Source organism: Polyodon spathula, chromosome 1 (assembly GCF_017654505.1).
Source record: "Polyodon spathula isolate WHYD16114869_AA chromosome 1, ASM1765450v1, whole genome shotgun sequence".
In the NCBI taxonomy this organism is placed as follows: Eukaryota; Metazoa; Chordata; class Actinopteri; order Acipenseriformes; family Polyodontidae; genus Polyodon; species Polyodon spathula.
In genome coordinates, this window is record NC_054534.1 from 48,460,282 (window position 1) to 48,474,876 (window position 14,595).

At 37.1% G+C, this 14,595-nt stretch overlaps 1 protein-coding gene across 2 annotated transcripts in view; it reads left to right on the forward strand.

The window, feature by feature from the left end:
• The window catches only part of ints10 (integrator complex subunit 10), a 74,336-nt gene that overhangs the window by 26,870 nt on the left and 32,871 nt on the right, over window positions 1-14,595 (forward strand). For both annotated transcript variants that reach the window (XM_041256944.1, XM_041256954.1), the window contains exons 6-7: window positions 5,446-5,586; window positions 13,503-13,674. In XM_041256944.1, the coding sequence (XP_041112878.1) occupies window positions 5,446-5,586; window positions 13,503-13,674 (313 nt within the window). The remainder of the gene's footprint in view (window positions 1-5,445; window positions 5,587-13,502; window positions 13,675-14,595) is intronic.

A 14,595-nucleotide genomic window follows, 5' to 3' on the forward strand; every position in this document is an offset into this window, starting at 1 on the left:
ACAGCTAAAAAGAAACATCTGCCACTGTCAATTGTGTGCGTTCTCCCCCCGGAACTCAAGTTTATTTACCATATACAAATTCACTGACACAGATGACAAAGTTGCAGTTTTAAACACCGCTTGAGTGCATGATTTATTATTTTCCACAAGGTGACACTGTTGTACTGTTTCTACCAACGATGGTATAAGGCTTGGACAGATCACCTTGTGTACACACGCAGGTGCACAAAACAATAATCAAAACAGAAGGCACAAAGAAAAAGAGAAAACAAAACACTGTGAACAAAATAAAGGTGCTGCCGTACATTCCACAGTTCCCTCAACTGCATGGGGTCTGCCGAAGGTTTCCCCACTAAAGCTATAATTTATTTTCTTATTTTGTTTGGTTATGGTCTGTTTTGTTGTGGTGTCCTCCGTTTGGCCGCAAAGCTTCTGCTGGCTGGTTTACATCCTATAGGGATAGATCTGAGGGAACAACAGAGTGTTATTTTATAGGCCCAGCAATCCCCCAAGGCCTGCCATGACTGACAGACGGATCTTACAAGGCTGTTGCCCTCTTCCTGCAGAACTATGCACGCGTCACAGTCAGCACAGATCTCTCCTGTTACACACACAAAATCGAATCATTCGAATAAACATCAATGGTTTTACCGCCAACATATTTATTTGCTCCATTCCTCTCCTCCCGACTTGATTATTTTAATATCATTGCAGTTAAGTAAAAGCTTGTGAATGTGAGGGGTAATTACACTTTAGTAGCGTCAGTAGGGAAAAAACAAAAAAAACCAACATTCGCAACAAGCCTAAATCAAATTTAACGTATTACAGGGGTGTTGCTGAAGTATTTGTTCCAAACAGATTACATAACTTTGGAATGCAATCCTATATAAACTAGACATATATATTGACGTATATCAAGAATGGAGTCGATCAAAAATTGATTGTATACATATGTATGCATTTTTTTTTTTTTACTTAAGTAATCAATGAGAGCCTAACCACTGTAAAATAATTCAACAGTAACGATATATTTTTTAATAGAAAATTACAAAAGTCTATAATAAAATACATACATTTGATATTATTTATATTTACATGACATAATGATTTTTCTTAAGTCCCAGTGAAAAAGCTAAATTATCAATCTGTCCCTCAGGCAGCGGCTTTCTCTGGAAGACAGTGAAGACGTTGGGCAAGGACAGAAACGCTGGTCTAAGTTGAGACCCCCCAGAAAATCGGTTTGTGAAACAGACTTAAGACTCTGTCCTAACAAAGTCAGCAAAAACGACTTGAGCCCTTTTTCTGGTCTTAACTTAAGTCAGCTTTGTGAATATGGCCCCTGGAGTATACCGTGTTATGGAAAGAAACGATTTAGTGGTGTATATTGTCTTTTGAGGACAAAGGACATTCAATATCAAAAAATTGGCACTGTGAGATGAATGATCCTGCTTTTAGCTCAATTTTGGTGCAAATGGCGTATATCGTGTTTTTATATATATATATATATATATACACACACACACACACACACATATGCAGTGCCTATAGAAAGTCTACCCCCTTGAACTTTTTTCATATTTTATTGTGCCAGTGCCTCAGTTTCATGTATTTAAATGAGGATTTTTTTCCAGTTATCTACACACCATACTCCACACTTTTAAGGAGAAAAATGTTTTTATTGAGAATTATATATTAAAAATACAAAACTGAAAGATCATAATTGGATAAGTCTGTACCCCCCCCCCCCCCCCCCCCCGAGTTAATCCTTGGTGGAAGCACCTTTGACAGAAATTACAACTATGAGTCTGTTGGGATAGGTCTTTAACAACTTTGCACACCTAGATTTGGCAATATTTGGCCATTCTTCTTTACAAAACTGTTCAAACTCTGTCAAGTTTCTTGGGGAGCGTTGATGGACAGCAATCTTCAAGTCATGCCACAATATTTTGATTGGATTTACTTCGGGGCTCTGACTGGGCCACTCAAGTACATTTACCTTTTTGTTCCTTAGCCACTCCAGTGTAGCTTCGGCTGTGTGCTTTGGGTCGTTGTCATGCTGAAAGGTGAACTTCCGTCCCAGTTTTGGCTTTCTTGCAGAGGGCAGCAGGTTTTCCTCAAGGACTTCTCTCTACTTTGCTCCATTAATTTTCCCTTCTATCCTGACAAGTTCCCCAGTCCCTGCCGATGAGAAACATCCCTATAACATGATGCTGTCACCACCATGCTTCCCAGTAGGGATGGTGTTTTTTGGGTGTTGCGCTGTGTTGGGTTTATGCCAAACATAACGCTTTGCATTTGGGCCAAAAAGTTCCATTTTAGAGTGTTTTTTTTCACACTTCAAAACGGGATTCAAGGTTGGCTTTCTTGAGAAATGGCTTCCTTCTTGCCACCCTACCATACAGGCCAGATTTGTGGAGTGCTTAGGATGTTGTTGTCACATGCACACTTTGACCAGTCTGGTAGAGCCTGTAGCTCTTGCAAAGTTGCCATTGGCCTCATGGTACCCTCTCTGTCCAGTCTCCTTCTTGCTCGGTCATCCAATTTGGAGGGACGGCCTGATGAGGCAGGGTCTTGGTGGTGCCATACACCTTCCACTTCTTAACCCTTTGCGGTCCATTTATTCAGTGCCTGTCGGGCACGTCGGGTCCAATTTGTTTTCACACGTGCTGTTTAAAATACTTTTTTTTTACAAGTAAAACTGGTTTAAAGGGCATTGCAATGCTAAGCGACATCAGTACTGCATCTCCAGCCAAGCCGCACCCTGTGTTTGCTGTATTTTTCACATACCTCTTTATAGATGTGCATACTGATAAATCCTCTCCTGATAGCTTGTTTTATCACCAAGCTCCTCAATAATGCGATCCAAGTCATTATTTTATTACTATAACACCTCTAAAAGCTCTGCAAATGTCTGTGATATTCTTTGAGCGCTGTGTGCAGTAGCAGCTACCTCCTGTGTTTATGTCTGCTTATCTGTATGGCGCAGCTGCTAGGGCTATTTTTTTTCGGTTTCATTCGGCTCCTATCGGTCTCACACGGCAAAGTGTTTTCTCGACTAGAGACATGTGCTTTACGCATTTTCGATGATGTCGGACAGGGTCCGACGTTGGACTGGTGCCTTTCAACAACTTGTCCTGGAGTTCTTTCAAAAGCTCCTTGGTGCTCATGGTTGAGTCTTTGCTTTGAAATGCACTACCCAGCAGAGGGATCCTAGATGCTGAATTTATCCTGATATCATATGACTCACTACAGTTTAACACAGGTGGAGGCCACTTAACTTGGTGTGTGATTTTGAAGGCGATTGGTTACCCCTGAACTAATTTAGGATTGCAGTTACAAGTGGGGTGGACACTTATCCAACCAAGCTATTTCAGATTTATTTTTAAATAAATTTATTAAATATTTTTCAGACGGAAGTTGTGGGTAGGATGTTTAGATAAATGAAAAAAAAAAAAAAAAACTATTTTAACGTATTTTACCTTCACCTAAAAATAAATGTGTTTCGATCAAAAAGCTTTTGATATTCACACAGGAGTAGCCCCTCACTAAATCGGATATGTCTGTCTGACATTAGGAGGTGTTGGGTTTAAAAAATTAAATAAAAAAAGTACCACACACACACATTTATAGTGCTCCTTATATTTTAAATATATAATGTATAAATCTGTACAGTGCACCTATATAGCAGTAAAATCAAATGAACACCACCTAGCGCACTTTCCTTTCTTTAGTCTGTAGGCTACCGGTATGGTAACACAAATCATGCTGCTGCATTGTACACACTGGTGTAATGCAAATAAAAGGTTACTTTAAAACTATTATTATTATTATTATTATTATTATTATTATTATTATTATTATTGTTTTTGTTGTTATTAACTTGACAGCCTAGACAATTAACACAAAATAGATGATGGTGCCATATTGGCAGGTTGTGATACAGGAGGACAGTCAATTCTCCTTATTAGGAATTTCAAGGGACTACCAACAAATTTTCCATAATAACACTAATTCGTATTGTCACGAGAAGCCTAAAGCCAAATGCATACTGTCAGTTTTTATTTGATTTAGTCAGTGTAGAGTAGGTGTGTTTCCTATTTCTATACAGATGCTCAGAATGAGTTGGAGGGGTTAGTGGCACACTAACAACCAAACGAGCAAGATGGGCCGAATGGCCTCTCGTTTGTAAACTTTCTTATGTGCAGTCTATTGCTTCCTGGTTTTAGGAAAAAATAGGTATTTCGCTGTTCGTCTCAAAAATGCAATGAGCACAACTGGCAATGCATGAGAAAAGGTGTACTGGGAAATACCAGCAACAATTGCGACTGTTTAAAACATGCTTTCAAAAGTTCTTAACAAATGGATGCGATTGTAAGTGTTGCAATTGTCTGCAGCTTTTGTACATCTCATTATAATATTTCCACCCCCTTTATGCACTTTTATATACATGATGTTCAACAATGTATTTATTTTTAACGTGTTTGTGTGCTAAGTAGAAATTAAAAAAATTCCATATTTATTTAATATTACATATATTAATGTGTACGTCAAAATAAGTGGTCAAGTATTTAATGGAGGATCCTTCTGAAAGTAGTTCTTTTACAATGGCATCCCTCACTGTCAATACACCAAGACGGCCCTCCACCCCCATAGCTGAAGATTCATTAGCCTTTCTGTCTAGATCTGGTACCCCTGACAGTTCACAGGAAAATACACCATTTAATAAATAGAAATATTGGGATATGTAATGTTTTCATATAGGAAGGGCCTGCTTGCAGATTGAACACTGGAGGGGATAGCATAGAGATAGACAGAGCAAGATGAAGTGCAAATCAAAGAGAGAAGATGCAGTTTCCCAGGCAGAAGAGACTAGATTTGTAGCAGTAATCAACAATAAAATAGAATCTCGGAATTTTATATTATTGAATTGATACAGTGTAATGTAATAACTGTAATTGTTGTGTAGAAACTAAATGACAAAACAGTAAGATCATTTATTCACAAAAAAAGTTTTTGAAAGATTCCACTCTGAATTACACACCCTGCTAAATCCAGGATTCTAACCTTAAGTGAGTTGTAATATACCCTCCAACACAGTTAAAATAGGCCTGTCATCAGTTCAGTCTGTAGTTTGGAAGTTTATCTGGAAGTAAACAACAACGTTGTGGTTGATGTACTGACACTCAGTCACACAATACCCTACAAGTACTGACACTATTGCCTGTTACAGTGATCAGTCATCAATATCAGACTAGTTCTATCCTAATACATAAGTTTTGTTTCATAAAATTATCCTATTAAAAAAAAAAAAAAAAAAAAAAAAAAAAAAAAGGTTTCTGAGCAAATACACTTACTGTATGCTACAGAGTATCTTCTGCTGGTGTTATGATTTTGGTTTTATAGCTGACGCACAATCCAACACTGCTGTTTTCAATCCTCTTCCAGTTTGTGATGTTCTCCCTCTGGTCATCAACAATCCCGACATGCGCTTGCCTGCCAGTCTTCTGTATAAGTACCTGCACAAGGCGGCTGAGTTTTACATTGCCTACGTCACCAAGGCTCCTTCTGCAGAGAGCCAGCATCAAGGTAGGAGATTTCCTTTCAATTGGGTACTAGGGATTTGGGATGGGCACGTGTAATCGATTATAAAATTGTTAGTGGCTTAGAATTTTTACTCTTAAGGTATCTTGTATTGTAAGATATAAATGGTCTGAACAGACAAATTTAACCACACTAAGCCTGACGCTGTAGCCCACTGCATTACTATAAATAAAATCATTATTTGTATCTATGGCTCTAAATTACTCAAGATCCTGACATAGAAAAACAGGCATTCCTAAAAGTGCGTAGTGATACCAATACTATAGCTATGGGTAAAGAGCTGGTTGAAATGCGTTTTAATACAAGATACTACAAAATAGAGGTGTAACAAAGGAGCTAATAACAAGTCTAACAGTTGGAATGGCTGCTAAAGAAACATTGGCTATCACCACTGCTGAAAGACAGAGTTAAATTAAAAAAAAAAAAAAAATGAAAGTCCCATTTTGTAATTTTTCTAGTTAATGACATTCAATGATTAACGTCTGCTCTACTACATTATTTATAAAGCTTCATGTAGCAGAATGTATACCAGGACTGTTTAATATAATATGCTACTTAATATGTAAATATTTGTATTTTAGTTATCCAAGGAATATATCATTTATTGATTTAATTATAATCTGTTGGCTTTAATTGTTATTTGGAATTTATGCATACATTGGGCATATTCTACTTGTATTACACTTTCTGTTAATAAAAAGAGGTAATTGTGGAAGCATTGTCAGATACTTATTTTGCATGTACAGCTCAGAACGGGTGTGTTTGTGTTAACCTGATTCACCCACAGTAAGTGATGGACGATGTAAACTCCCACACAATAACCTGAAAATGTCCCCCAATCAGCAGTACAGTAATCAAAACAAACACGCGTTGTGACGGTCGGTCCTACAGAACAGTATCCTAATCCCAGACTGGGAAATAGACACGCCAAATGGATGTATCCCAGCTTATCGAAAGCGGGTGGTGATCAGAACCCTCCACTTTAATAGTTAGTTAAACACAGGTCATCGTAGCACCTTGTTTCTTTTCATTTTAACTTCAAATAATAACAATAATATTAAAACTGATAGAATTATTAATCACCAAATGCAAACAAGCTAGCTCCACAGAGTTCCTGACTAAACAAAACATCAAGATGCAGCATCAACCGGATGAAACAAAACAATTAAGTGTCAGTTATTTGCAAAGGTTGCCTTGTTTGCGTTAAAGTGCTGCACCTCTTTCTTTTTATTTGTTCAGACTCCAGACAGGTACGTTTTTCAGTTTGTTCTTGCCTTTTGGTTTGAATTCAGCGGTCTCCACTGTGTTTTCCAACAGATGACGACCAACTTTGCCACACCCTGCGTTTTTAAACAAGGGTGCAACATAGCAATACACCCTTAAAAGCACAGGCAGCTCTTAGGTCTGCCACAGCGTGTGTGCGGTTAAAAATCTTCATTAAGATACGCATTACACTAATAAATGGTGTTATTAAAACCTATGAATGTAATAAAAAGTAAATGCATAAAAGCAATGCAAGTGCAGAAATGTGCATAACAGGTAGGCTGCATTACAGTGATGCTGTTGAAGCCAATACGCTGGGATCCTTAAAGAAGCTGTTTGGTGAGAGTCGGGGATCAATAAGCTACTAACAACTAAACAAGCAAGATGGGCCCAATGACCTCCTCTCGTTTGTAACCTTTCTTATGTTGTTCTCTATAATCAGTGTGCCAGGGAATAACAGTAACTACATATAATTCCAGGGAACTACCGTAAAAATCAGTGTATAAGTCGCTCCCCCCTTTTTAGGACCTTCTAAGAATACCTAGAAAATAGACTTACAAAGGTTTTTATAGGTAGTTGGATTAAAGACCAGGGAACTATATACATTAAATGCCAGTGGGACATTTACCGTGTGCATAAACAGTGCGCAGGTGTAGAAGTGATGCAGTGCTCAAGGAATGACAAACAAGAAAGTTCATGGTCCAAATAATGTTTATTTTGATCCCCTTTATAATCCAGGTTGTTATGACCGTAATTGTGTATTGCACCGTTAAACAGGGGTTACAGTTCCGAAATAATAAACACAGTATTTAAACACACACAAGATCACAAGTCCACAGTGAGTGCTAACGTGCAAGTGGCGAAATACAATTTATTCGTGCACACTGGTGAATTGATGTCCATGTTTGGTGCTGGACTTAAGTGACAGCTCTGGATTGTGTTAGCTGTCTAACAAGAACAAACAAGTATAATTGGACACGTCAAACAAACAAAACACTTGCGGTACGTTTTTAGTTCTCCTTTAGCGGTTCACTGTTAACCATAACAAAGAAACAGATGGCCTAGCCACGTCCCCTTTTGTACTGTAAGTCACGCCCCCTTGGTTAGCGAGTGCAACAGTTTCTCCTCCAATCCATGGTTGCCACATCGCTTCCCTTCTGGAGCAATAACTTGGTGTACTGTAGCTCCACCCCCTTTACCTGGAATGAATTGTAAGACCATCCAGTCCGGGACACTCTGGTCCCTTTACACAACGCCCTCACAGGACGGCAGGGAGATTCATAACCAAGATTCAGTCTTTCTCTGTAACTACATACAGTTCTATTTCCTGGAATTGTATGTATTAGTCAAATGCCAGGGAAGACAACAACGATGTAACATTTTCAGGGAAGTGAATACATTTCTTTATTTTTCAGTTACTGTCACATTTAAGCAACACAAGATGGGATTCCTAAAAAACAAACCAATGCATTTTATAGCAGATTTTACTCACTTTGTCAGTCTCCTCCCCCCAAAACCTTATAAACCAATATTAAATATCCCTATTGGAATTAATAATAAAACTGCCCCCATGAATATATGGATTATATAAAGGAAGGGGAGCTGAGCCACAAATCCAAGAAAAACAAATCGCTTGGTCAGTCAGTTTCAAATTATAACGGATATTTACAAGAAATACTTCAGTAGTATGCAAAATATATACAATCTTCAAACAAAGTTTTCTTCCCCCAGTTAATTATAGTCCAGGACCTTACAGTATAACTGTACTTATATGCATAGTGGCTACAGCAATTCACATACAGTATCTAATAAAAAAATATAAATAAACAAATCTGACTAAAATGTCCTTATAGCAAACTGCAAGAAGAGTGTTGAGTACAAAAAAACAAAGTCCTTTAAAGCAATGTAATGTCCATCTGATAACAAATCAGGAGCGTGAATACTCATACAAAACAACAACATAAAACGAGCCTTAGCTAATGGGGTGCTTGTTTAACCCTAAGATAAAACAAACAAAATGAGACATATATAAACAAAACAGTTCTCCCAGTCAAAGTAATTCATCAGAAAAAGTCAAACAAAACACAGTTCGATCTCACCCAGCGTCCTAGACCTGTTTCCAATACCCCTTGACAGTCCTGGTAATGTATTGGGAATTATGTTCCTTTTGAAGGGAACCGGAGGAGATGGCAGTGTCCTTGGGAGAACAGCAGACAACATAAGACGGGAGAGAAGCAAGTAAAAAAACAGTGCACACGTACACTTAACAAGAACGAAAGAATAACAAAACGGCAAAGCACTTTCTATTTAACACTCAAACCATCGTCTTTCCCTGAGTTTTATTTCACACTATAGCTCAGAAGGTTGCTTCCTCCTAATAAACCAGAGCCCGCAGAACAAAATAAACTATTTATACACACCTAACCCTTTTTTTCTCTTAATTAGGGAAACGGTTTGATTGTTAATGCCTTGATTGGAACTCAAATTGATTTCAGTAGTCCATTTTCCAGAACCCAGACAATAGAGAACTAGTACATAGTACTTTTAAAATGTGAGGAAAGAATGACTATGAAGCTTTAGTTTCAGCTTTTTACCAACAAACCCTGTTAAGCTAATTTGTCTTAAATTATTCATTTAATTAAATTAGTCTTATCCATACAGAACACGATCACCTGACCAGGTTTCTGCCACTCTAAGTGCAGCAGGTAGCAAATTTCTTATGCTGCTGTGATGTATCCAATGCTACAACCAAGCTACTGATGTTTTTTTTTTTTTTTTGTTTTGTTTTTTTTTAATAATTTCTCTTGTGCCTAAACTGATCAATCCTTCTACTGCCCGATAATTGCCACGGATCAGGGAAAATTAGGGCTGTATTTTTTTTTTCACTGTAAAAAAAAAAAAAAAAAAAAATGGAATTTCATGACATTTCATAGTCTAAGGTATTTCACTATTTAAACATAATATTTATTAAAGCAGAAAAAATAGCATTGTCAATTCAAAATTAATTTTCTGTAGTTATTATACAACAAATGTTCAAAAATATTGAAATGCTTTCCTGAAAAAACATCAGGAATCTCCAACCCCTTGTCTTTGTCAGCTTTTTAAAGACATTCTGTTTTCACCAAGAGTGAATTGTCAGACACATAGATAACAGACAAGTGACATGCCCCCTTGTACTGGACAGAGCGGTCTTTAACAGAAGTATTTCCAATCTTCGATGCAGCTGTTTTTTTTTTTTTTTTGTTTCGTTTTTTTTTTAAAGAAGTCGTGCAGCAGTGTGTTCAGTCATTTACTGGAAGCAAACTACTCCAGCTGCCAGGTTCATAAATTCAGTGTAACTGGTAGTGCATAAATAAGGCAAATGTTTGCTATATTTATTGGTAAGTTAAGGGTTGGAGATTCCTGATGTATATGGTAACGCAGCAGGACTGGGCTATACAGTAGTGGATTGAGATATGTCATGTTTTCATACAGGAAGGGCCTGGTTTGCTGATTGGAGCAGGATAGCACACAGCAAAATGGAAAGTGGAAATCAAAGAGAGAAGATGCAGTTTCTTAGGCAAAAAAAGGATCCGGTTACTGCGGAAAAACACAGATTTTCTATGCTGTCAGAAAATTTGTAGTTTTACATTTGCAAAAAGCATGCAAGGCTTTCTTGGTGGTTTATAACCAAATCAATACACTTCTCATATATAATCATCAACACAGACAATTTTGCTTTAAGTTTAGTAAACATACTTGTTCAATAAAACTGCTTCTGGTGAACGAGTCGTGCTATCAATGTCACATTCAAGCTGAAACGTAGCTGCAGTTTACTTCAGTATCCAGTGCGTTTTTACTACTCAACAAGCAGTTTAAAGATGCCGAAAACAATAAAAATCGGCCTTAAATATCGAGTCAATGAATTTGGCAATAGCCATCCAGGTGACAAAGACTAACTCAATTTTTAGCCTTTTAGTTTAATTGCAGAATAACAGGTTTTTTATTTATTTTTAATAAGAGAATTTCAGGTTTTTTATTGTGGAAAAACTAGGATCCCTGGTAATCGGCAATAAAATAGAATCTCGGAATTTGATATTATTGTATTGCTACTGTGTAATGTAATTACTATACTTCTGTAGAAATTTAATTAAAATTTCACTGTGAGTCTCTGCATTACTTTCAATATGATATTAGATCAAACATTGCGAAAGTGAAAATAAAAACCTTAGAGCTTCCCCGTAACTTGGAACTTGGAAGTTATTCAGAATATGTCGATATTGTCCCAGTTAAGGACACCTTACAGTACAAAAGACAAAACCTAGAAAATATATGTTTTTGATGGCATTTTTAGTTACAAGCAGTCACCCATGCGAAATCATTGCACAAGAAGGTACTTTTCAGGATAGGGGTGGGTGACACCTCTCAATTTGCCATGTTTTGACAAAATATTGGGTAAAATTGGCCAAATAGTTAAAGAAAAAAAAAACAAAACAAAACAAAAAAAACTCTTAATTATCTGTATCACTTAGGTTTAATGAAAATGTACTTCTGTATAGACAATCTGTGGCAGGATGGCTTGTGATGACATACCCAGACCAGGAATTGACACACACACACACACACACACACACACACAGGTACTATGGGTTGAAAGCGCTGGTTCACGTATTTATTATTTAAATTCAAAACAAAAAGGATGGACAAAAACAACGTACATTTAGATACAAGCAAGGCTTTGCCCTGCCCCACTACTTGCACACAGACCTCTCTTCTGCCCTGTCACGTATAGCAATTACTAGCAATTTATTTTTTTTCAAAATAATCAAATTGTTTCTTATCCATACTATTTCCCTAGTAAATATGGTGGTATTGTTGTTACAACTTAATTTCCACATTAACTTGAACCTATACCATAAAGAGTCATGATTTTTATAATTCGAAACTAAAGTTTTAGCAAGTTAGATAAATTATTTATTGGTAATTATATATATATATATATATATATTATTTGGGTTTTCTCTTTTATTTCCTTCCTAACTATCTGAATTTGTTTTGCAATTTTGATCTTCCAATGTTGTTTGTACCGATGTAAACGTCTACTACAGCAGGGGAGCCTTGTAGATTGTAGGAGCCAGTGATCAAGATAGGTGAAGGTGCTTCCCTGTGTTCACCACGTAAGGCAACACATTGGTTTTGTTTTATTATTTCCAAACTGTCCATATGGTCCCTTTGCAAGGTGCTCGGTATGTATACCAGAACATTCATGACCACAGTTCTTTTGGTTTTCGGGTCACCACTGTCAATGGGGTCCTTACTGTGCTCTCTGAATTTATTTTGCAGGTATTTCTGGTCGGTATAGATGATAATATATATATAATATATATATATATTATATCTATATATATGATATATATTTGCTTATTTAGTATAAAATATATATAATTTGTTATTTAGTAGTTGCCAATTGTTTTTATCATTTTCTCCCCAATTTGGAATAGCCAATTATTTTTTTTAGGCTTAGCTCACCACTACCACCCCTGCACTAACTCGGGAGCAGCGAAGACGAACACACGCTGTCTTCCAAAGCGTGTGTCGCCAGCCGACCACTTCTTTTACAGTCCCACCATGCAGCCACCTCAGAGCTATAGCGCTGGAGGACAACGCAGCTCTGGGCAGCTTTCAGGCAAGCCTGCAGGTGCCCGGACAGACCACAGGGGTCGCTGGTTTGAAAAAGGACATGGTATAAAACAAATACAAACAAACACAGTTATTATTATTTTTAGGTTATACAAAATATAACAAGTAATAAGCGGAAGAAAGGAATATATACAATAAAATAGAGATCAGCGTTTATACATATTTGAATGTCTGTATGAAGTTTGGTGCGGTTTAATAATGGGATGCCATAGTTACACAGCTAAGAAGGGACGCATAGTGTAAAGTCGAACATGGCTGATGGAGGCTTTCCAAAGACTACTAGGAAGCTGAATCATGGAAGCTGCAAATCAGTTAATAGACTTAGCATGACTATTGCTGTTAAATGCTTAGACCTTTAGGTGTTGTAGATCATATTTAGAGCAAAACATTTATTTGGCACCAATTTGGGCAAAAATGGCAAATTCAAAGTGTCATCCCCTCATCTTGAAGAGTAGCCTATAGTGTAATGATTCAGCATGGGTGATTAGTTGTAACAAAAGTGCCATCATTGTTTGGTCGACCTAGTACAGAATGCAAGTTCACTTTCTAGCTGGTAGACCTAGCTACCAGGAGAGACTGGTCGTTTGTGTTAAACACAGTAATCTTTCCTGGATCAATACAGGGGTCTTTTAATATTGAAAGGTTTTTTAGAACGGTGCCTGCTTTGTCTCACTTTTAGTTTCAGTCAGTTGAATGGAATTGTATTTCTTTATTTGAAGGAAAACAAAATCATCTCACTTAGACAGCACCACATAGTGGAACAAATGAAAATTTTCTACAGCAATACCGCAAACGACAATAATAAATTGTGATGCACAATTTTATATTCCTGAATGTACTGTGTGTCAATTTGGATTTTCCTATAGTTAATTTGAAACGTAAGAGAAGAGAACTGTCTTGTTTATATTTACCAGCCCTGGTTACATGGTTTTCAAAGACTACTTTGTTTGTCCCTGGAGGTTCTCAGGATACAGCAACCCTGAAGTCCCCCACCAAGCGCAGCTCCCAGAAGTACATCATTGAGGGGCTGACAGAGAAGTCCTCCCAGATTGTGGACCCCTGGGAGAGATTGCTGGAGATCCTGTCTGTGGTGGGAGTCCGGTGTGAGTGGCAGATAGACAAAGGCAGCAGGTTAGCTGGGTTCTTTGATTTGCAGACTTATGGCTCTGAGTCAAGTCTAGTTTTATCTAATGTACTAACACCTACCAAATTCTGGTACTGATGAATAAATCAGGATTGTTTGAAGGTGGGGCATTGGTAGTCCATTATATAGGTATGATTGTTACTATTTTCACTACTCATTTTGAGGGATCTAGAAATGTGCAGTGAGAGGCCCTAGAACAAAGGTTATTTTTTTTATTCAATATTGACATTGAAAAAGAGACCTGCGAGTGTTAAATGAGGAAAACATTAAATGTGTATTTTAAGTTAAACTTTTTTAAACCCTTATTAATATCCCATCTGAGAAATCCATGGGACATTGGCAAGGAAAATCTGTTTTTTCTTTTTATCATGAATGTTTCTTTTTACTGTGCTCTTTGGTAAGTGTGGAGGAATTTAATAAATTGTAGTTTGGGAAAAGGGGCAGTAAATAATTCAGCAGTGTCGTGTAAAAAACTAACTATGAACTTTCCTTATCCAGGTCATTGTACTGTTTACTTTACACAGGAAAATGTCAAACAGGTTTCTTTTTTATTTATTTTTTTCGGTTTCATTTAATTTGTTAGAAAAATTCAAGTTTTATCGGATACACTCTTACCGCATCTTACCTACAAATTAATATCAGCTCAGTTGCAAGGCAGGAACAGTTCACTCAAAATGAAATATAGTTAGTATAAACAAAAAAAACGGTTGTCAATTTCTACAGGGAGCAAAAAAAATTATTGTGCGCTTATAATGGAGAATACATTTTTCCATCACGGACACCAAGGATGTTGCCTCACTGCTAAAGAAACTGCATTGTATTGTTTAAAAAGGGACTGAACAGTAAATCTGAAGGTCTAAATGGGATACTGAATGTCTAAATTAAGCAGACTCGTTTTTGTATTTAAT